Raw genomic sequence first — 24518 nt, forward strand, 5'->3', positions numbered from 1 at the left:
TAATAGTTTAATGTGACCTCCAAGAAACTTAATGTGCTCTTCAGCTGCATTAAAAGAGTCAGAGTTTCTAGTACTCTGCCCTCATCAAACCATGTATGTCAATATTGTGTTCATTTCTGGATGTCACATTGTAGGGAGACCTTGAAAAGCCGGAAAACATCCCCAGGATGGCAAGCGGACAGTAAAGAGCCTTTCATCCAGGTCATATGGCTCTGTGTGGAAAAAAAAATTTAAAACCTAGGCCCTATGTGTTAGGAGCTATTATGACTGTATTACTCTCAGAGTCCTGCCAGGATTATTATTTTCCATTTTTATGGTGCTTCTCTTTTGAAAAGTTATAGTCCCACACTTTACTTAGAGGTACAGCATAGTGTTGTTGAAAAAGTCTTGGAATTTCAGTCAGAAATCCTGACTTCAAGTCTCAGTCCTATGACTAAACTAGCTCTGTAGTCATAGGCAATTCATTGAAACTCTCTGGATTTAAGTTTCTTAACCTGTAAGTTGAGAATAGTATTTCTTACACCAAATAGCACTTGTGATTGTTGTGAGTAGCTCTCCATCCTCGGCCTCTCACCTAATTAGCTCCTCACAATAGCAGGTTGGATCCCAAAAGCTGGCTGACTACTACTCCCAGGAGTAAGCTATGCTTTTATTCAGTCAATAAACATTTATTAAGTGCCTACTCTATGCCAGGAACTGTGATATATGCTGGGTATACAAAGAAAAGTAAAATGGTAAAAAGATAGTCCTTGTTCTCAAGGAGCTCACAAGCCCCCACCAATGCAAATTTCCCATTAGTATCAGGTAGCCAAACTTCAATTAGCTTTTAGAAAAAAAAAAAAAGCACTTACTAAGCTGGGATAGTAAAGAAAAAAATGAAGTTGCTATGTTTGCTCACTCAAAGTCATCCAAAAGCCAAAGTACTATAATCCACACAGGGTTGGGGGGTGTAGGGGCATCACCTTAAAGTACAAAGGTTACTAGTAATAAGGCACACAGTAGAGGCCACATGTGGCTAAGGGCTAACTCATAGTTCTGGTTACTGGAAGTCCTTTGATCCATTGGTAGAGTCTTCATGCCACTCCCCTTAGGTGGAACTGTCTGCTGAGTTCCAAGGAACAGTATGGGGAGCTAGCCACCAGCTAGCATCTCTCCCCACCACAACGGTTCACATTCTCTAAAGCCAGTGTCTTCTTCATGTGGCTATCTGTGTATATACAACTGTGTCTGTGTTTGTCCATTCATGTTTGTCTTTACCGTCTTCCTTGTATATTCCTCTGCTTCTAGATGACTTATCTTTTACTGGTCTAGTGTCTCTAATGGAATTAGTGATTCTCCCTCAGGAACTTGGCTCCAATTTTTGACTGGAATTCTCCACACTGGAGATCTACAGTCCTAGACTAGTCTTCCTCTTGACTTAGCTAAATACTGGACCATCTGACATTTTATATGTAGACTCTAAGGTGGATCTGATTCTTTCAGCTAGTTACAAGATGTTTCCTGTGTGGCCTCATCTGCTTTCATACAATAATTAAGCACCAAAATCCTCTTACGTTGATCTAGAATTTGACCCTGCTTAGTTTATATTTTCAGTTGACTGACTAAGTCAAACAAAAGGTGTCTTATCTTTCTATAAATAATGGGGGTTAAGAGTGAAACCCTACACATACATGAGAAAGCCATTTTGTAAATTTTATTTGTTGTTATTCAGTTGTTTTTCATGACTCCTTTTGGGGTTTTCTTAGCAAAAATACTGGAGCAGTTTACCATGTCCTTCTCTGGCTCATTTTATAAATGAGGAAACTGAGGCAAACAGGGTTAAGTGACTTGCCCAGGGTCACACAGCTTTAAACTCAGATTTAAACTTAGGAAGACAAGTCTTCTGGCCTCCAAGACTGGTAATCATATCCCCTGTGCCACCTGGCTGCCCCATAAATCTTATGTGACCACATAACTTTGAGCTATTGTTATTTAAATATGCATCAAAGAATCCTGGAACTTAACAAATATTATTAACGATAAAGGAAGTCAAGGAAAAAGAAGAATGCAAATTATACATCCAATCAACCATTCATTCAGTGAATAAACATTTAGTAAAGGCCAGGTATAAGGCCAGATTGAGGATAAAAGAAAAAATGAAACATTTTTGTCCTCAAGGAACTTAAAATCTATCAGAGAAGAAAATACCTACATAAATCAGTAAATGCAAAATATATACAATCCATCAGGTTTTCCCCAAAGTCCATCTAACATAAGTGGCATTTCAAGTGATTGTGAGTTATTGGCTGTTCGGGATGTTCTATCCCCTCCACTGATAAAATCGAAAGCCCTTAAAGGTATGGCATTTCCATCAAGGATTTACAAAGCAGACTCTCAAAGATGCTCATTCAGACTCCCTTGAGATCTAAGATCTTACGATCTTATGACTGTGCAAAGGGAAAAACTCAATTGCAAAATGAATTTTATAAAGCAACTTTATAATTGCAATGACAGGATTTTCATTGTTGCAAATTGTTGGTAAAGGCACTGAAAACTATTTAGAAAAAGTCAGCAATGCAGAGACTGTATCTATTGTATTTTTCAAAAGGAGATTGGTTCCTGCAATATTATCCACATTTTGTAAACATTGCCAATGAACCTGCACATAAAAGGTTAAATGTTTGCAGACTGTTCTTCTTTGCCTCAAAGATCAGAGACAAATTACTATTTTTATTTTACATTCCCTTGATGAGGATAATGATAAACATGTGTCACTTCTCTGCTTAGCCAGCAAAGAATCTTATTGCAATCCTGTAATTTAAACAAAGGAAAAAATACACAGTTATATACAGTATACATACAAGCAAAAGAAAGCGATAACAAATTCACTTAGATGGGGGGTAAGGAAGGAGGAGTGTAGAGAAAAGGAGCATGTGCTGACTGCAATTACTTGTTAAAAGAAAAATTCCATAGATGTACAGTTTTTTCCATTCATCTTAGGCATTTTAGAAGGGAGAAATTACTGCTTGCTTCTTCCTAAAACCAGAAGAAAAAAAAATCCAATGTTCCCTCTGAATTCTGTGACTCTCCACCATGTGCAGGGCATTAAAAGGATGATTAAACTCTGCATGTGACTGTGTCTACTAGTGTTACAGAATCTAAAACAGAACCTCAAGTTGAGTTTCACCCATTACTTTGGTAAACACCCCCTCTGAGTTTTTAGGTAGCACTTTCAAGTATTAAAACTGTGTTCTCTGTCTGTTCTACAGCAATCTGAAGTGTTACAACCTTGTAAAATTGATCAGTTGCATTGAGTTTCAAAACTAGCTATTAATATATATTACCCATAAGCCCAGAAACATTTGCACGTTCAAAGAACCAAAAGCAAAGCTAAATGAAACTGATATTATGAGACAGGGAAAATCAGGAAATGTACCACATAGGAAGATACCAGCCAGGAACATAGTAGCTCCCCTACTGCTCTATGTTTTCACCCTTAGAGATTTTGCAACTCCTATTCCCCTGCTTTGCTCTCCTGACTCCGTTACACTCTTTATAGCAAACACTGAAAATGAAAAATAAGAGTTAAAAACTTTTCGACTGGATGAGCCAGAGAAATCACATACTGGAACTCAAAAGGACAATTTGATTTCCATTATCCAGTCTTGTCAGTGTTTCATTGCAGAGTGACTTTTCCATTGCCTTTTCCATACTAGGTACTAGATCATTGTTTGCTTAACAAATTAAAAGGAGAAATTGGTTTAGGGCTGTCAGGTACATTTATAATTCAAACACACAAAGTTGCAAACGTATTTTAGGTCAGAAACCATAGTCACACACATTATCTACAGAATCATGTTTTACATAAAAGATATGCTGAAAAAAATGATGTATAAATCAAATATTTACAAATTAGCTATATTTTCTCATTGAAAGACATACTTTCACAAATGGTTTATTTTCATTTGTTACAGACTGCCCATTGACAGTAGCTCTCAACATGTTATTGTGAGGTTTCTCTGCCTTCTAGTCTTTGTCAGGCACTCACATCAGCAACTATTCAAACAAAGGGAATTCCATATTTGGACAAAAATAAGATATACTTTTATCATATACATAATCAGTCGCCACTTTGTTTTAAATCATGGTCTTATATTTCGAATTTTTAAGTAACCCACAAATGCATATTGTAACTCAAGTTCCAGAGTATTTGAAGGCAGACACTTTTGCTCTTTATCCCCAGAAATAGCTGTGTTCTGGATAAATATCTGATTTTAAAATTATTTCTACACCAGAAAACTCAGTGAGCAGGTTTGGAAACTTGGCCAATTTTTAAATAAACACTATTGACCCTTCCTACCTCCCTTTCTCTTCTGTGCTGCCTTCTTTGTTACTTCTTGCACCCCATATCCTATTCTCTGTTCTTAATTCTGATCTGCTTTCTACTTCTCCCTCCCCCCTCTCAATAATTAAAAACAAAGATGAGATTCCTGTTCAGGCAAAAAATCTCCTAGGAGACTTGGTTTAATCATTTTTACCAATGACCAGAGAAGTCATTTTCTAGGAAAATTTCAGGTTTTAGGGAAAACAGCTGTCAAAAAAAATCTCTTATCTTCCCTATAGCAACATAGAAGACTTCAACATAGTTCTCTGAAGCAGCTCCATCACTATGCCCCTAAGGAATCTGTAGATGTATGGTGACTCAGGGACTCAGCAAGTGACTGTAATGACAATCACTCAAAATACTGCCAAAACACAGAGATCCTTCTGTTACCCTCTGATAGTCTCTATGCTATTTCTGGCACTCTGGCTTTCCTACCTACAGGACAGATTATTAATTATAATGACTTTAGAATTTTCACTTACAAATATAATTGAACAATATACTTAGCATAGTGCCTTGCACATAGTAGATGTTCAATTAATATTTGCTAGTGGATTAAAATCTGAACATATCAGAGTGTACTTTTCCAAAGAGCTCTATTTTGTGTCAGTGTGGAAGATAGTAAATTATTATTTTCCTTATTTTTATATTCATATTTAAAATTAGTCAGACTGTTACAGTAACATATTTGTATTCTGGGGCTTAGATAATTCAACTGGATTTACATGTGGACTTTTTGTTCTGATTTCAATGCTAAGCCTATGGGTTAATACTAAATGACAAAGATGGCATAGTAATGCAATCTGTTACCTATAAATCAAAATTAATGAACTCAGGTTTCATGATATAGAAAACAGATGCTTCTCTACTCTCTTTGGCACTGATAATTTATTTATTTTGTCTTATTCAATGAGCAAGTTGGCAGGTGAATTTGTAATATCGTTGCAATTAAACTAGTGTTTGGTAGTGGTGGCAGAACCCTGAAAATTACAGTAATAATAAATCACAGTAAGCAAATGGTGGGGTCAATCCCACACTGTGCCTCCTCTTGTTCATCTGTGTCAGGCCTGGGGAATCAGATTTGAACCAGGTTTAGTCCAAAAAGCATGATTTAATCTAGAAAAGACCCAAGAATTCCAGCACAATTTCATTTCTAATCAAGATACTCCTTGGGGTGGGTTAGTTCTAGTATCTCCCCAAAAGTTCTGAGCTCCATTGGAAGAGAAGCTACTGTGGTTTACTAAACATTTTGCCAGGCACTGTGCTGGGCACCAGAAAAACCAATGAATGAAACACCCTCTAATGGCAAGAAGCTTCTAGTCTAAGTGCAAATATATATATGAGTATATGCAGAATAAATATAAATATTATTTATATAAATATATATAATAGTTAAATACAAAGTAATTTTGGAGGGGTCTGGAAAGTTTCATGCAAAAGATGGTATTTGAGCTGCATGTTGAAGAAAGGAATTCTATTAGGTAAAGGTAAGCTGGTTAGGTGGCATGGTAGATGTCCAGTGCAAGAGGTGTGGAAACAAGAAATGGAGAGTCTTAACATGAGAAATAGGGAGAAGGCCAGTTTGTCTGGACTACCAAGTTTAAGAAGAAGAGGAATATCCAATAAGGCTGGAGCCAGGTTAGAAGAGGCTTACTTTAAAAGCCAACCAGAGAAGTTGAGGTTGTATCCTATAGTCAGTAGGGAGCCAATGGAGATTCTTAAGTAGGGAACTGATGGGATCAGATTAGCACTGATGGAAAATCTCTGGCAGCAATGCAGAATATGGGCTAGCCTCGGGGAGACTTGAAGCAAGAACACCAGTTAGGAGGCAATTTAAATAAGCTCGTCCAAAGGTGGTAAGGGCCTAAACAAGGCAGTGGCTGTGAAAATAGAGAGAATTTCTCCAATGTGAGAAATATTATGGAAGCTGAAGTGGCAAGATTTGGAAACTGAATGGACATGAGGGGGAGAGAGAACGAGGAGCAGAGAATAGCATGTTATGAATCTGAGAAACAGGAAGAATTGTGGTGCCTTCAACAGAAGAGGGAAGATTAGAAGAGGTGTGAGTCTGGAGAACAGATAATGAGACCCATTTTTGACGTGCTGAGTTAGAGGTGTCTCTAGGACAATGATGCAAGACTCTCAGGGAGAAACTGGAGCTAGATATATGTGAGTCATCTTAATAGAGATATATTTAAATCTATGAGAGCTGATTCAGTCATCAAAAGAGATAGGATAGATAAAGAAGAAAGGGCAAGAAGAGGACAAAGTCTTGGGGAATACCCACAGTTAGAAGGTATAATTTGGATGGTAAATAGAAAAGGAGATTGAAAAGGAGTGAGGTCAGTCAGTCAATAAGCCATGTGCTAAGTCATAAGGATACAAAGAAAGACAGAAAAGTCTTTTCCCTCAGGGAGCTCACATTAGAATGAGACAACACATAAATAAGTAGGTTTCTATAAGATATAGACAATGTAGATTGAAAGCTATTTCAGAGGGGAAGGCACTAGTATCAGAGCAAGGGAAGGAAAGTTTCCCTATGGAAGGTGATGTTCCAGCTGAGACTTTAAGGAAGCCAAGAATTCTAAGAGACTGGCTAGAAGGGAGTTTGTTTATTTCAAGCCTGATACAAAGCTAGTACAACAGCACAGAAACAGAGATAGGAATAAAATGTTGTATCCAAGGGGCAGTGAGCAACCAGGTGCAGCTGGATCATGGGGTGCATGAAGGAGAGTTGAGTGTAAGGAGATTGGAAAGGTGGGAAAGGGCCAAGCTGTTAACTGTCCAACACAGGCCTTTGTGTTTGATTCCATGGGTAATAGAGAGCCACTGGCATTTATTGGGTGGAGGTAGAAGATCACATGGTTAGATCTACACTACCTTTAGGAAAATCACTTTGGCAGCTGGAAAGGAAAGAGACCTAGGCTTGGTGACCAACCAGAAGACTACTGCCATAGTCTAGCCTAGACATCATGAGGACCTGAACTAGATAGTGGCAAAGGGTTCCTATAGGGGAGAGACTATGATGTTAGAAACAATATTTGGTCACTAGTAATTAGAGAAATACACATTAAAGCAACCCCAAATTTCTACTGCACACCCAACAGATTAGCTAAGATGATAAAAAAGGAAAAATGGCAACTGTTTGACGATGAGAGAACAGGAACACTCATGCACTGCTGGTGGACCTATGGATTGATTGGTCCAGTGATTCTGCAGAGTAATTTGGAGCTATGCCCCCAAAGTAAACTGGGCACACCCTTTGACCCAGCAATACTACTACAAGGACTGTACTCCATAGAGATCAAAGAAAGAGAGAAAAGGGCCTATATGCCCAAAAAAAATTGATAGCAGCTCTCTTTGTTGAAGCAAAGAACTGGGAACTGAGGAGGTACCTGCTGATTAGGAAATAGCCAAACAAATTACGTCACATGAATTTAGTGGAATACTATTCTGCCATAACAAATAACAAAGGGATTGTTTCAAAGCAATCTGGGAAGATATGTTTGAACTGATACAGTGAAGTGAGCAGAACCAAGAGAGCCATTTATACAATAACAACATTGTAATAACAAACAACTTTGAAAGACTTAACCATAACCAATAATGACTTAAAAGGCCTTATAATGAAGAATGTTACCTATTTCTTGACAGAAAAGGGATGGACTCAAAATGTAAAATGAGACATACATGTTTGGAAAGGGACAGTTTGGGATTTGCTTTGCTCGACAACGCATGTGTGTTACAAAGGTTTTTTTTTTTCTCTTCCCAGGAGAAGTAGGTGGGAGAGAAAGAAAATAAATGCTTGTTGAAAAAAAAATTAATTAATAAAATTTTTAAGAAAGAAACAAGATTTGGCAATGGATTGAATATGTGGCATGAGGAAAACCAGGCAGAAATTTTGAATCTGAAGTTGAAGAAGCTGGGTTTGAATTCCAGTTCTGTTGCTCATTACCTAAGTGACTTTGGACAAGTCACTTTATTTCTCTGGGCCACAGGTTTGGTTTTTGTTTTTAACCTGCAAAATTAGAAGAATTGTACCAAATGATCTCTAACTTTCCTTTCTAATCTAAAATTCTAAATTCTACTGGCTAAATTTAGATGAAAAATCCATCTTCTATGACTCCAAATTCAGCACTTGTGGCACTATACTACCTTGCTTCTGATCTTACAAGGGCCCACTAATGGGAAATTGACCTGGTGTAAAATAATACAAAGAATATTACCACTCAGTGGTAAAAATGCTAAATACACCGGACATGATAAAATTGGTTATCTGATGTTGTTGGGAGTTTTTTCCATTTGAACTAAGGGGATGCTGTTAAAATAATTTTTTCTTTATTTCTATTTAGGCTGACAGTGATGAGAGTGGTCAAGCAGAAAACTTTTCCATGGACCCACAATTAGAGAGACAAGTGGAAACCATTCGCAACCTTGTAGACTCCTACATGTCTATAACCAACAAGTGTATCCGAGACCTGATTCCCAAAACAATAATGCACCTTATGATCAACAATGTAAGTGACCATAAATGGCTTCATCTTTTACTTTCTTATCCATCACTGGTCATTTATATTTTATTTAATATTGTATGGTGGTTTTTTTTAATTTCTATCTTTTTGAGAGAATACCTCTTCTACTAAAAGCTTATTTCAACTTCTTATCCTGGTAAGGAGGTAACTTTAAACTCTCTAGCATTGTTCCAATGGAATACAAGCTTTTGGCAAATCCTATAAAAAGGGAAAAGGCACAATGGATAGAGTGCCAGGCCTAGAGTCAGGAAGACTCATCTTCCTTAGTTCAAATCTGGCCTTAGATACTTACGAAGTGTGTGACTTTGGGCAAATCACTCAAATCTGTTTGCTATAAAATGAGCAGGAGAAGGAAACCAGTATCTTCATCTGGTAAATACCAAATGGAGTCAGAAAGATTCAGATGTGACTGAAACAACCAATCGATTACAAAACCAAAAGGAAAAGCTGCAAGAATGCATCAGTGACAAATTAAATGCCTGCCATCTGAGGCCTAGAATAACAGAGGCTCATCAGTAGACTGACCATAGAATACTAAAGATTTCAACCACAGCAATCCTCAAAGACCATCTGCCTAGTCATAGAGAGGTTATAATCTACAATTGTAGAGGAAAGACCCACACCAAAAATAAAAAAAATCATATATTCTTGAAATCTGTGCAATATATTTTCTATATTACATTAAGGAAAAGCAGTAATATAACCACAAAAGTACAAATCAAAGGTGTGTCACATGACTAGAATGTGCTACCTCAGTATACTATATAGCATAGCATAGTCCAGTATAGTGTGTGGTATAGAACACTAAGGTATAGTACAGTAAGATATAGATCAGCAGTCTATGTGTAGTTTGTAATGAGTAGGGAGAAGTCTACAATGGGTAGAATGCTTTCCTTTTCCTGTATGTATATGATCATTACAATGCTATATGTATATCATGCAGTCTGATTTTACTCCTTGACAGCTCAGCAGACAGTGCCACAAAGGCACTTTGAGAAAGTGTCATTTCCTTAAGGAGGGCTAAACTTGTGTAGTAGTTTAAATCTAAACTGTTTAAATTTGCTAAGCCAAACATCAGAATTTCTCTTTGTGTGTATTTTATGCTGAGAGTTATTGAGGTGCAGTAGATGGAGAGCTCTCCTCAGACCCAGGAAGACCTAGGTGGAATCCACCCTTGCCATTAACTGATCGTATGACCCTGGGCAAGTCAATTAACCTCTCAGTGTCCTAGGCAAGTGTCTAAGACTAGAATTTGCAGCAAGGTGCTGACCTCCATTGGGAGAGGAAGTTACACCCTGGGAACTCCTTAGAACAATGAAATCACAGGCCCGGGCCCTATCTCTGTCAATCTCGTGGAATGAATTTTTTCCTTTAGGAGAAAACTAATAAAAACATTGAAAAGAATCAAAATTAAATCATCTGATGCAGCATGAAAAGCAATATGACATAGTGGAAAGAAGAGTAGTTGATAAATTTCAGACCCATGTTCTACCCCAGACTCTCTACCTCAGTGATGTCAAACTCAAGGAGAAACACAACCCTGTGGGGCTATCGACTCAGAAGGCCACAAGTTAGCATCGTCTTTGTTGTACTATAGTTTTATTTACTTTGTTCAACATTTCCCAATTACATTTTAATCTGGTTCAAGCTGCACTTGGGAGTTTTAAGACTGACTGTGGCCTGTGGGCCTCCAGTTTGACACCACTATTCTCTGTGACCTTGTATAAGATGTCATGTCATAGATATCTACCACAGAAGATGGGGATTGTGACTTATGTTGTATCTACTTTTCAGAGTGTTGTGAGGATGTGCTGCAAAAAATTAGGAGGCAATACTGTATGGTGGAAAGAGTATAGAGTGTAACATCTCATACGTGGGAACCTGGGCTCAGAGTCTAGCTCTTCCATTTATATGCTTGGGTTAGCCATTTAAGCCCTACGTGCCTCAGTTTCCCCATCTGTAAAATGAGGCTCAAACTAGATGACCTCTGAGATCCCTTACAGCTATAAATATTTGATTTGATTTCATTTTCAGTGGTCTATGATTTTAAATGAAATAATAGATATCTAAGTTTTTCAGAAATATAAAATGTTATACCAATATGTTATTGATATTTTATATAACCTTTTTTGGTCAGTACCTGACACTTACTGATAATAGATCTACAACTTAGAGTCGTAAAGAGTGCTTGAGGAATTCAAAAAATGATTTGCCCACTGGCATACAGGCAGAATTTGAAACCAGTTCTTCCTTACCCTAAGCCTGGCCTTCTATCCATGACATGCCTCTTATACACAAAATGTAATCATAGGCTCATAGATTTAGAGCTAGAAGGAACCTCAGAAATCAACTAATCTAACCCACTTGCTTTATAGATGAGGCAGCCGAGGTCTAGGGAGATTGTTGTTGTCAGTCCTTCGTTCTTGAAGAGAACCATGACTGCAGGAAGTTGATGCCATGACTTGCAAGTGAATTGGATTTAAGTGAGGCAAGGCTGTGCAAAGTCACAAGCCTCACTTTCTCCTCTAGAGCCATCTGAGTTCAGTGGCCAGATATAGATCAGGGCAATTGGAGGTGGCCCCCGGATGCAGTGGGAGACCTTGGCCTTATTAAGCTAAGGTCTTTCTCAGGTTTCAGTTTTATTGAGGCAACACCCATTCAGCATTTCAGGCTAGGTAAGAAAGGAGGCAGGAGAGGATTTTGGGAAGATGGTGGAGTAGGTCAGAAAATTCCAAGCTCTCAAAATTTTCCCCCATAAGAGAGATAAAATAGCACCTTACAACAAACAAAGTGTGGGGTAAAAATAAATAAGAATAGGGCACAACAGGGGTCTTCCTGGGACAATTTGAGAAGATCAGAAGAAAAATCCCAGGATGAGGTTTGCTCCCTGTGAAGAGTAAACACCTCCAGCCTAGGGTCCATTTTAACAAGAGACAACCTGCTTAAACAACAAGTAGCAAGCCCTGGAGTTAGTTGGTTTGAGAGGCTGCTTCAGCCCCAACCACAGGAACTTTTACCCCCGGGATAGTGAAGGCAGTTGGGCATCTGAGCTGGGGAAGATCGAGGGAACCTCTGCTGACTAGCCACTGGTGCTACCATCGTTACCAGGGCTGTGTCCTTGTAACAACATTACTTGCAGCTACTGTGTCTGTGTAAGGCCAATAACACCAGCACACAGGAGGGCTGCTAGCACAGGTTCTTTTATCTGCTTTTCTAAGGAAAGCAACTTTAAGGGGTTTACAATCTCACTTTAATTAAATATACATATATCATTCACTTAGTTCAGGGGAAAAAGTCAGCACCCTGAACTTCAGAGAAAACACAAACAGAAATTATAAGCAGAAATTATCTAAACAGAGCAAAATAACACAAAAAACAGATGGGCTTCTAGCTGTCTGACCAAGACATTACATACATAGTTACAAGAGAGAGAGGCACCATCATCTGGGTTTTTCAAAGCTCCTTAACAGCTACCCAGAGTCTCCACACCAACACTCTTCCAATGAGTGTGCCCCTAAAGCAAAATGCCAACCTTGGAGTATATATACACTTCTTCAGGGTCAGAGGGCATCACAACCATACAACTCAAACCCATGTGACCTAGGCCTTCCTGTGACTTGAGCAGGTCGTCAAAGACTCCTGATTAAATCAGAGACTTTTGATTGAAACAAAGGCAAGACTCAAAGGCACTTGATTGCCTTAGTGCTGTGAAGCCCTCCAAAACAAAAGACAACAAAAAGTCTCACTTTACTTGCCATTACAGTCCTGTACTATATTAAATCCTTCCTAGAGGAAACATTGCTTCCTGTCTATCAGGAACAGGATGAGTTTGGCAGAAATTCAACTTACCACCCTTCTTCCTTTAGCAAAATGAACCAACAGCCATATAAGATATATACATCTTTAAGTAAGGAATGAATAAGATCTACTACAGTATAAAAGTTAAGAGAAAGGGACCTACCTTAATACCTATTAGACTGACCTTTGAGGTTAGATCTTGAATATGAGAATGATCATAATGTTGACAAAAACTCTCTTCCAGTCGTATAGGACTTGTACCTAGGTCTCCTGATGCTTGACTCAGTGTTCATTCCAATATATCCCACAGCCTAACAGACAAATGGGGAATACATATAGATTTTTACCTTTTTGCTCTTTGAGCTCTTCATTCTATGAACTTATCTGAGCTGCTTTTACAAAAAGTAATGTATGTATACACTTCAGGTGAAAGAGCCAGTGTTTACTCTAAAGATAATAAGTGTCTAATTCCTGATTTTCTAAAGTTCTGCTGGGCCCTTCACTGGGATGCCTATATAGGCTACATTAAAGATATGTTTCAGCCAACTTTCATAAAGTTCAGAATTTGTTGAGCAGTTCCTTGGAAAGTTTAAATTAAAAATCCTGCCACTCGTGTCTCCATATGGAATTGTTTAAGAAGTGTAAAGTCCAAAAACGCATGCCTTTCCTTCAACATACTCTTAGGCTTTTGTCCATTAAAATGCAGCAGCTGTTGCATTACTAAAACATACCAGGTAACAACAGCCCAAAGAAACAGCATGTTTACAATCAGAAGTCATCCTACACTGGAAACAATCAAATCATCAGATAGCTGTGTTCAGGACATTAATGTTTAAGGGGAGAAAGAAAAGGATGCCATGTCATGCAGGCATATTTCTCAGCTTCTTCCCTTTTAGATAATATCCTTTAAGAGAAAAAAAAAAAGTACTTGAGAAAGCTGCAATAGCCAGTATCCAGCTTAGAACATGGTTCTAAATGACAACATAGCTTGAAAGCCCAGTTCCAAGATCCAGCTTGTGCTTGACTCCATTAGTGGTTCATCAGTTTTTGAGCCTCATGACAACATTTTGAAGTTGGGAAGAAAGGCATTGCAAGTATTATTTTCCCCAATTTTTACTCACAGAAGTTATAATTTCCCCACAATCATGTGACTAATAATTTGGTAAAACTAGAATGTGGGATCCTAAAATGTACTCTGCATCCCAGTGCAGAAGTGCTATGAAACAGGAAAGAATAGTGCATGTTTAAAGGATGATGATAACAGCAACCACAACAATAGCATTTCTATAGGACTTTGTTGGCTAAGCACTCTGCATATTTTAATTTGTGTTACTGTTGCTCTAACTGTTAAAATAGAATTTCTGAGTGGAAGGTACCTCAGGGTCTGAACAGAGCTCAACTATCTTGAAACCAATCAGCACATCAGCCCACCAAAGATGAATTGCTAAAGTTGTGTCAGACACTGTACTAAGTGTTGGAGATAAAAAAGAAAAAGCAAGAAAATATTCCTACCTTCATGGAACTTCCATTCTGATAGGGAAGATAAAATATTTACAAAGTGGTACATCCAGAGGCTATAAAAGGTAGAATGAAAGGGGGAAGACACTCTCAGCTAGAGGCACAGGGAAAGTCCCCCTGCAGGAAGTGGTGCTTGAGCTGAGTGCAAAAGAAAACCAGCGACCAGGGGTGGGGAACCTATGGCCTCGACACCACATGTGACCTTCTAGGTCCTTGGGTGCAGCCTTCTGACTGAGTCCCAAGTTTTACAGAACAAATCCTTTTATGAAGGGGATTTGTTCCATGAGGTTTGGATTCAATCAAAGGGCCATGCTGAGGTCCTAGAAGGCCACACATGGCCTCGAGGCTGCAGGTTCCCCACTCCTGCACTGATTTTTATTAGGTAGAGGTTAGGGGAAGAAGGAGACAGAACATTCCAGACACAGATGACAGATAGCACAAAGGTATTAAAGATGTAAGAAGATGTGAAAGAAAGAAAAAGGTCAGAATTTGAACAGATTTAAATGCCCCAAAGTAGAGGTTATATGTGATCCTTGGAGTAATGGAAAGCCATTGAAGTTTAATGACCAGGAGGATAACGTGATCATATGATAACATGGAAGTCGAGGAGATAATATATTGGAGTGAGAAGACACCTTGAGGCAGGGGGCCTGAGCTATGGTGGTGGCTTGTGAGTGGAGAGAGGGGGATATATAAGAGGAGTGGGTGAGAATCAGGAGTCCAGGAGGTCACCAAGATTGCAAACCTGCATGCCTGGAACAACTGGTGCTGTCCTTGACAATAACAGGGAGGTTCTGGAGGGGTACATTTATTTAATAGTACTTGGTGGTATGGGACTGGATGTCAGGAGAGAAAAGATGTAGATCTGGAAATCATCTACATGAAGATAATAAATGAATTCCTGGTAGCCAATGAGAATACCAAATGGGAGAGTATAGAGAGAAAAGAGAAGAAAGTCCAGGACAAAACCTTGAAGCACTGGATGAAGATGCAGCAAAGAAGTCTAGGAAGGCACTATCAAATAGGTGGGATAAGAACAAACAGAGAGCAGTCACCAAAACACCCAGAGACGAGAGGGTATGCAGGAGGAAAATGGCCAATAGCATGGAATACTGTACAGAGAACCAGAAAGATGAGCAGAGAGAAAAAGTCACTAGATTTGACAAGTAGGAGATCCTTTGTAATTTGGGGGAGAGCAGTTCCAGTTGAATGATGAGGTCAGAAACCAGACCGTAGAGAGTTTAGAAGAGATTGAAAGGAGAGGTGGGAGCATGGAGGATAGACAGATGGTTTCTTCAAGTTTAGATAAGAAGGGAAGGAGAGCTATGAGAATTTTTTAAGGATGGGGGAGACTTGGGCATGTTTGTCAGCAACAGGGAAGGAATCGATAGATGGGAGGGAAGAGAACGATAGTGGGGACGGTGCTAGAAAGGGTAGGGAGAGTGGAATCAGAGGTATACGTGAAAGAGCAAAGAAGGCCTAGAGCGCTGTGGGAGAGCCGGATAGGAACTTCAGAATATTCTGGAAGTCATAGTAAGTTCCTTATGAATTGTAAAATATTAACTATGCCCCCAGAAAACAAACAAAATAAAGCCAGTCAATTAAATTATCGTATATACACACACATACATTTCAGCGGAGAAACCTTGCTGTTCCACCTCCTTAAAAATCTAGAAACAAACTGATCCTAAGCAAATGGTCTCCTGTGTCACTGTATTATATGAAAAATGTTAGAATTTCTTTCCATATTTGTGGGGCTTTTATAAGTGGTCCAGGTAATGCAGGCTAAATATGTTTTAGAAAGGAACGGGTTATAGTCAATGATGGAAAAGGCTTAGGTGTAGAAGAGGAAAATATACTGAACCCCTTTAAACATCTCACATTCCTTTATTTTCCATTCTAATGCTCAAGTATAATAATTTTACTTTACATTACACATTTAATTTAATTTTGATTCTACCTTCCAGGAAAGGCAGGGGGAAGGGGGACTTACAACACCAACAATATTAAATAACAGAATCATACACTTTAATTGAGTGCTCATGCTGTAGACATAAACACTATCCAAGGATTCACTGAAGTGCTCGGGACTGCAGGAAAAGAGGTTCCCTGACCCTGTCAGGTCCTGCCTCAAGGGACTAGAGTTTTAGTTGGGGCAATGAGGAAAAGGAAGAAGGGACCAGGATAGAGTGTATTTTCTTAAATGTTAGTTGGAGAACCAAAATGTTAACTTACGACACCAAATGACATGTGTACACAAACACAAACACATACACATACAATTTGAAAAGTTGCAAAGATTTGGTTTTCTTCCTCTTAAATTGTATTCCATTAGGACACTCTAGTAAAATATAAACCTTTTTGAAGGGCTGGTGGCCATAGCCATGAAAAATGTCTGATTTGTCCATTTAAGAATTTTACCATCTACCAAAATGCAGTATGGGATTTGAGAACATATGGTTATATGGACACCTGCAAACTTATCCCCATAGGAATGTGTTTGTAGAGGAGAAATGGAGCATTCCTACAGCCAAACTCATCATATTTCCCCCTCATACTGGCTTCCTTATTATTCTCAATGGTGTCATCATTTTCCTAGTCATCCAAGCTCAACAACCTTAAAGCCGCTCTTCACTTTCTTGTCCCTCACATTCCATCAGTCACTAAACTCTGTTTACTCTTCCTTTGCAGTGTCACTCAGATCCATCCTTTCCTTTCGATTGTCACAACTACCACGCCTTTATTGCCTTGTTCCTGCACTATTTTAATAGCCTCCTAAATGATCTCCTTTCTTTCTTTATACACTCTGAATGCCACCAACAAACTAATCTTGTTAAAATACCCCCTTGTCATGTCACTGTGCTGCTCAGAAAATCCTTGTTTGACTTCCCCTTCCTTACAGGATAATGTCCAGATGCTTTAGCATTCAAGGCCTTCCCCTAACCACTCACTCTGATTTTCCACTTTTCCCCGACTCTGGCCAGACTAAACATACATGTGCATCCCCTCTTTTCTAAGTAATTTTCCCATCCTTTAAACTCTACTGCCTTATTCTTTTTTAACCACCTTACCAGGTTCTAGGGCAGCTAAGTGGTGCAGAGGTTAGACTGCCAGGCCTGGAGGTAGGAAAAACTGAATTCAATTGGAAATTAAGGAGATGCTCATCGATTAGGGAATGGCTGAACCCCCAGCTGTAGTATATGAATGTGATGGAATACTACTGTGCTATAAGAAATGAGAAGCAGACAGACTTCACAATAGCCTGGAAAGACTTACATGAACCGATGCTGAGACAGGGGAGCAAAACCAGGAGAACATTGTACACAGTTACAAACACATTGTGTCTGTGATGACTAGCTCTGATACACTTTGCTCTTCTCAGCAATGCAAGGTTCTAAGGCAGCTCCAAAAGACTCATGATGGAAAAAGCTATCCACATCCAGAGAATTACAGAGTCTAAATGCTGATTGAAGAAAAGTATTTGCTCTCTGTTTTTGTTTTGGTTTTTTTTTCTTTTGTTTCTTCTTTCCTGTGGTTCACTGCACTGACTATAATTCTTCTTTACATTACAACTTGACTACTGTGAAAATGTTTAATATGAAGGTATATGTAGAACCTATATCGGATTACATGCCATCTTGAGTGGGGAGGGGGGAAGAGAGAGAGGGGGAGAAAATTTGGAACTCAAAAATTTGTGGAACTGAATGTTGTAAACTAAAAATAAATAAATTTAAAAGGAAAATTTTTTAAATTTTTTTTTTAAAAACTGAATTCAAATCCAGCTTCAGATACTTACTAGCTATGTGATCCTGGGCAAGTCAATTAACCTCTGTTTGTTTCCATTTCCTCATCTGTAAAACGTAAATAATAATGGCACCTACCTCCTAGATTTGTTGTGAGGATCAAATGCTTACATGACACACAGTAGGTGCTATATTAATGCTGTTGTTGATATTCCCTTTCTTTAAGGATCAAGTTAAATTTTACCTCTTCCATTAGGCCTTCTTTACCTAAATGGAAGTGATTACTATCTAAGGGTATTGATCCTTCTAATAGCTTCCCTGTCTATCAGACTTTGACCATACCTCCCCACAAAATTCACCTACCTTTGATCTACCCTTCGTCCTTATTCATTATTGTTCAGTTTTCAGTATCCTATTGGTCAGTTCTAATCAGCATTCTCTCTCAAAAAACTATTAGAGATTAGAAACTGGATCTGTTTAACTTTCTTTGATAAAACATATAGCATAGTCCCCATGTAGCTCAGACAAATATTTTCAATTGATGCTAATTCCAAGACAGGTAACACTGTAACTTGGTATCTGGATGATATTACAATACTTTTTTCCCTAAATGTTTAGGAAAAGTTTCTTGGTCAAAATACTACTTTTTCCACAACAGTGTTTTAAAAAGCATTGTGGGGTTGCTTTAGCTATCAACAAGCACTAGTAAAGTGATGGCAATTTTTTGGCATTCTCTAAATTCACTCAAGATTATTTTTTTTATTGTCACCAACCATCAGAAAGAATTAAAACTGTTACTGGCACCAGTACTGAAGACAAAAATTGGTCATAAAGAAAGCAAAGATAAACAAACATGCTGTCTTAAAGTGAACATTAGTAGGCTTTGTCCACTTGCCTTGGATATCTCTAAAATGTTTGGATTATGCACTCACTCATTTTTTTTTTGTTTTCCTGTGGTGACATGACAGGTGAAAGACTTCATAAATTCAGAGCTCCTAGCACAGTTATATTCCTCAGAGGACCAAAACACTTTGATGGAAGAGTCTGCTGAGCAGGCTCAGCGCCGTGACGAGATGCTTCGAATGTACCAAGCCCTTAAGGAAGCCCTCGTAATTATTGGTGATATCAATAGTGCCACTGTGTCTACTCCTGCACCCCCTCCTGTGGATGACTCTTGGCTACAGCATTCTCGTAGGTAAGGAAGTAGTCTTTGCTTTTCCTAAGGTCTTGAAAATCTGAATCCTAGATTATTTTTAAACACCACACTACTGAAACATCCAGTGTGTTTATTACTCTATTTCAGCAAATCACTTGCTAGATTTTAACTTATTTTTGTGGGAAAATAAAGTGAAATCTGTGTTTCAATTTCAATTATCAATGTTTCCCATTTCTCTTTTTGTTTATTCCTCAATACTTTAGCTGACTTGGTTTGGAGCAAATTTGCCATATTTTAAAAAGATAATATTTTATCTATGCCTTTTGTTTTTAATGAAGTAGTATCTAGTATATTTATAGAGAACCATAAGGTTTGCAAAGCACTTCACATCTATTGTGGCATTTGTTCCTCATAACTACCCTGGGAAGCAAGTGTTTTGTTGTCCCATCTTGTTGACAGATGAAGAAACTGAGATTTAGAGAGGTCAAGTGACTTGCTCACAGTGACATGACTAATGAGTATCTGAGGCAGGATTCAAACTCAAGTCTTCCTGAATCCTAGTCCAGCACTCTATTCACTGCCTCACCTTTCACATCAGGTCATTTCAAGATATGACATCACCCACCAAATAGTTAAGCAAAACCAATAAATACAGCTGCCAAGTCTGAAAGCCTATGTAATGTTTCTGCAACTACAATCCTCCATCTCTCCAAAGAAAGGAAAGAGTTGTATTTCCTTAACCCTGATGCGAGGCCAAGATTGGTTATTCTAATTTATCAGCATTCAATTGTATTTTCATATTCTTTTCATTTACCTTGTAGTTGTGTCTTTTTCAGGATTCTTCTTACTTCACCCTATATTAGTTCATTCAAGTATCCCCATGCTTCTCTAAATTGCTCACATTAAATATTGCTTATGGCACTATAATATTCTATTACATTAATATGCCACAATTTATTTATTTCCTAATCCAAATCATTGTCATTTTTTGCTACCACAAAAATCAGACTTTTAATACTTCTAAAGAATTCCAATATTTACCTTAACTCAGAGCCAATGTGCCATCCTGAAACAGAATGAAACCCAATACAAATTTCTAAATAGATATATGCCTCCAACTACCAGTGGATTTCAGCATAATTTAGTGCATCAGTCAGATTTTTTGTGATATATCTTTTTGTACTGAGGAAGGCTTAATGTTCACAGCACCATTAAAACCAGGAATAATAATTAACAATAACCATTATATTCCTAAATGTAAAGGAAATAATGGATTATCCACTTTTCTTAATTTCTTTGTTCTTCTGGGCTAATTCAATCAATCATCAATCAATCGACCAAGAAGTATTTTCTTAAAGCATTTGCTGCTTGCCAGTACTTAAACTTATAAGTTCTGTATATATGAGAAAAAACAAATGCACCTCCTGCCTTCAAGAAACATACATTCTAATGGGCAAGACAACATGTAAATCAAAAGGTACATATAAGAAACATACAGAGTAGACAGAAGGTAGCCTGGGGGTTGGGGGGGCACTAGCAACTGGGGGATGAGGAAAGGGCCTCCTGAAGAAAGTGACATTTTCAAGAAGGCAGGGATACTAAAAAAAAATAATTAAAAAATAAATTTAAAAAAGAAGGCAGGGATACTAAGAGATACAGGTTAGGAGAAAGAGCATTCCAGTCATAAGACAGCAGCCAGTATAAAGGCAGGGAGATGGGAGATGGAGTGTAGTATAGGGGGAATAGCAAGCAGGCCAATATGGCTGAACTGTAGAATATGAGAAGTGGAGTGATAAGTAAAAGAAGAAACGGAAATGTGGGGAGTGAATGGTTAGTGAAGAAGATTGTGTCTGAAAGAATATTTGGATTTCTAGAGGATGACTGGAAATAGAGTAATGGCAAACTCCTGGCCAGGCATGGAGTAATTAATTGCTGGTAAATCATAATAATTTTCCTGGAGTCTTGCAAATCTAATCAAAAAGACTTTAAACTGAGAGGGAAGAAGAGAAAACTGCCTCTGCTATACCAAACTAGAGAGTGGTGCAAGCAGCAAGAATACTAGTAAAGATACCCAGAAATTATGGGAGATGAAAGAAAAGGAGCGATTCAGTCAGGCAATCGATCCATTAACAAGAATCTATCAAGTACCCCCAGGTGCCAGGCACTGCACTGAGGGCAAACACAATCCCTGCCCTCAAGGAGCTCACACTCATTCATATCAAATGTGGTATGTTATCTGTCTCATGCATATGTCTCATCTTGAAGAGGTGATAAACTCAATGAGGATGGGGAGCTCGTATGCTAACGAAGGAAATGACAGGCAAATACTTGTGTAATATGTGATATATACTGACTCAGGGGAAGATAGTCTCAGTAAGAAGGCATTATCAGGTAGAGGAGAGGATATAGGGAAGAAAAGAAAGTCTTCCCCAAAAAGACAGGATTTGAGCTGTCTTGAAGGAAGCCAGGAAGCTGAGTCAAAGCAACAACCATTTATTAAACACCTACTATACACCAGGCACTGTGCTAAAGAGCTTAAATGAAGGAAAGTGGGGGTGAAGAGCTTTCCAGGCATGGGAGACTGCCAGTGAGAAGACATGGAGTGATAACTATGGACATCTCTATCTTAGATATATGTACACAAATGTACAGCTTAAGGGTTATAATAAGATGAAGTAGATATCCTAAGGCAAGGAACAATTTGACTTCATAGGTGTCACAAAAATTTGTGGAATGAGACCCAGGCCTGAAAGAATGGGGTACTTTATTTAAAGGGAGAAGCATAGGTTAAAAACTGAGGGAAGTATAAGATGGCATTACATATGAAGAAGATACATTCATGTGAGGAAGTCTGGGGATGCATGGTAGAGAAGACCTGGTTAAAGAGCAGCAGAGGGAGAAACAAAAGTGATATTGTTATCCCAATATACCACAGAACAGCTGGACAGAAAAGAGCAAACACATGAGTGTCCAAACACATGAAACTGTCATTTCACAGTTGATGGACCTGGCAATGAGGCAGGATAGAGAGGTAATAGGGGACTTCAGACACCCAGACACTTGCTGGAACTCTCTCTCTACCCTAAACAGAGCAGCTATGAATTTTGCAACTTGCCTTAACAATAATCTCACCATTCTTTACTCCAGATTAATGTACCCAGTTCCTTCAACTAATCCTCATACGATATAGACTCAAGGCCCTTCACCTCCCTGATTTCCCTCCATTAAATGGCATATAGCTTATCAATATCCTTTGTAAACTATGGTGCCCAGAAGTGAAAAAAAGTAACCGATAAACATTTATTAAGAGCCTGCTATGTGCCAGACACTGTGCTAAGTGCTGGGGATCAAAAAAAAAAAAGGCAAAAGACAGTCCCTGCCCTCAAGGAGCTTACAATCTAATGGGAGAGAAAACATGCAAACAAATAAATACAAAACAAAACAGGATAACAAAGGGAAGGCACTAGAATTAAGATAGGGAGTTGTGAAAGGCTTCCTGTAGAAGGTGAGATTTTAGTTGAGACTCAAACGAAGCCAGGGAAGTCAGTTGGAGTGGAAGAGGGAGAGCATTCCAGGCATGCGGGACAGCCAGAGAAAAGGCCTGGAGGCAAGAGATGGAGGGTCTTGTTCATGGAACAGCCAGGAGGCCAGAGTCACTGGGTCAAGAAGTACGTAGTAGGAGGTAAGGTGTAAGAAAACTGGACAGGTAAGAGGGTCTAGGTTGTGAAGGGCTTTGAATGTCAAATAGGACATTTTATATTTGAGCCTGGAGGCAAGAGGAAGTGACTGGAGTTTATAGGAGGCACAGGATGGGGGAGAAGAGAGGTGACGTGACCAGATCTGAGCTTTAGGAGAATCACTTTGGTGGCCGAATGAAGGATGGATTGGAGTGGGGAGAGACTTAAGGCAGGCAGACCTATCAGCTGGCTATTCCAATAATCCAGATATGAAGGATGAGGGCCTACACTAAAGTAGTGACAGTGTCAGGAGGGAAGGAAGGGTGTTTGAGAGACACTTCAAAGGTGAAATCGACAGGCATTGGCAACCGATTGGATGGTGGAGGGAGGTCAGAGTGAGTGAGGAATCCAGGATGATTCCTAGGTTGTGAGCCAGGGGACTGGGAGGGTGGTGATACCCTCTAGATACTAGGGAAGGGAGGAGGGGTAGAGATTTTAGAGAGAAAGATTCAGAGGAAAGTTCCCTTTTGGACATACTGAGTTTAAGATGTCTACTGGACATCCAAAATGAGATGTCTGAAAGGCAGTTGAAGATGAGAGACTGGAGGTCAGCAAATAAGGGCAGAGCACAGGGCAACTCTCACCTCCCTCTTCCTATAAGCCACATTGGTCTTAATGTAGCCCAAGAGTGCACCAGCTTGTTTGGCTGTCACAGCACACCACTGATCCATATAGAGCATGCAGCCCATTAAAATGCTCAGATTGTCTTCACAACAACAGTTGTCTAAGTCGACTCCTCTCACTTTGTACTTGGGAACCTAATTTTTCTACCCAGGCATAAGACTTTACATTTATCCCTATTGGATTTCATATTATTAGATACAGTCCAATACTGTAACCTGCCAAGATGCTTTTAGATATTGAATCTGCCACCCAGTGTGCCAGCTATTTCTCCCAACTTTGTGTCAGCTGCCAATTGGATGCCTGGTGATGTGACAAATAAAAATATTAAGCCATAAAACACTAAGTGCAGATCTCTGGGATCCTCCACTGGAGACACTCTGTCACGTTGACACGGAATCATTAACACCCAGTTCTGAATCCATCTGACTGGATCATTGTCTATCCCATATCTCTCCACCTTCTCCATGAGAATGGGATGAGATTCTTTATCAAGAACCTTACTAAAACCTGTATGAGCTATAGCCACTGTATTCACCTCATCTCCAAGTTTAGCAAACTTATCAAAAATGAAATGAAGTGTGTTTGGCAGGATCTATTCTTGAGAAAGCCAAAGCTGGCCCTTTGTAAGCGCCATCATTATCCAGTTTTCACTCGCCTTTTCTGTCATGATCTACTCTAGGATTCTTCCCAGAATCAAAGGTAAGCTCACAGGCTTGTGATATATAGATTGTTTCCTCCCCTTTTTTTGAAAATCAGACAATCTGCACTTCTTCTACTTTGTGGTATCTTCAGTCACACTGGCCAGTCTTTAGGGACTTGGAGATGTAGAGTTCATCTGGGCTGGGAGACTTAAATTCATCAAAAGAAGGCAGCTAAGTCTGTTCTTTTACTATATCCAAACTTGACTTGGGCATCAGTTCTGTTAGTCATTTTGGTTCTCTCATCTCTCGGACAAAGGTCCTCCTCCTTGGCAGAGAAAAGAGAAGCAAAATAAGAGGTCGGTCTTCTCACTGGCGTCAGTTACTCTTATCCTATCCACCCCAGGAA

At 39.0% G+C, this 24518-nt stretch overlaps 1 protein-coding gene across 3 annotated transcripts in view; it reads left to right on the forward strand.

Moving 5' to 3' along the window:
* The window catches only part of DNM3 (dynamin 3), a 638732-nt gene that overhangs the window by 579717 nt on the left and 34497 nt on the right, over nt 1-24518 (forward strand). For all 3 annotated transcript variants that reach the window (XM_036753297.1, XM_036753298.1, XM_036753299.1), the window contains 2 exons: nt 8716-8880; nt 18923-19149. In XM_036753297.1, coding sequence (XP_036609192.1) covers nt 8716-8880; nt 18923-19149 — 392 coding nt within the window. The remainder of the gene's footprint in view (nt 1-8715; nt 8881-18922; nt 19150-24518) is intronic.

The sequence above is a fragment of the Trichosurus vulpecula genome, chromosome 4 (genome assembly GCF_011100635.1).
Source record: "Trichosurus vulpecula isolate mTriVul1 chromosome 4, mTriVul1.pri, whole genome shotgun sequence".
NCBI lineage: Eukaryota > Metazoa > Chordata > Mammalia > Diprotodontia > Phalangeridae > Trichosurus > Trichosurus vulpecula.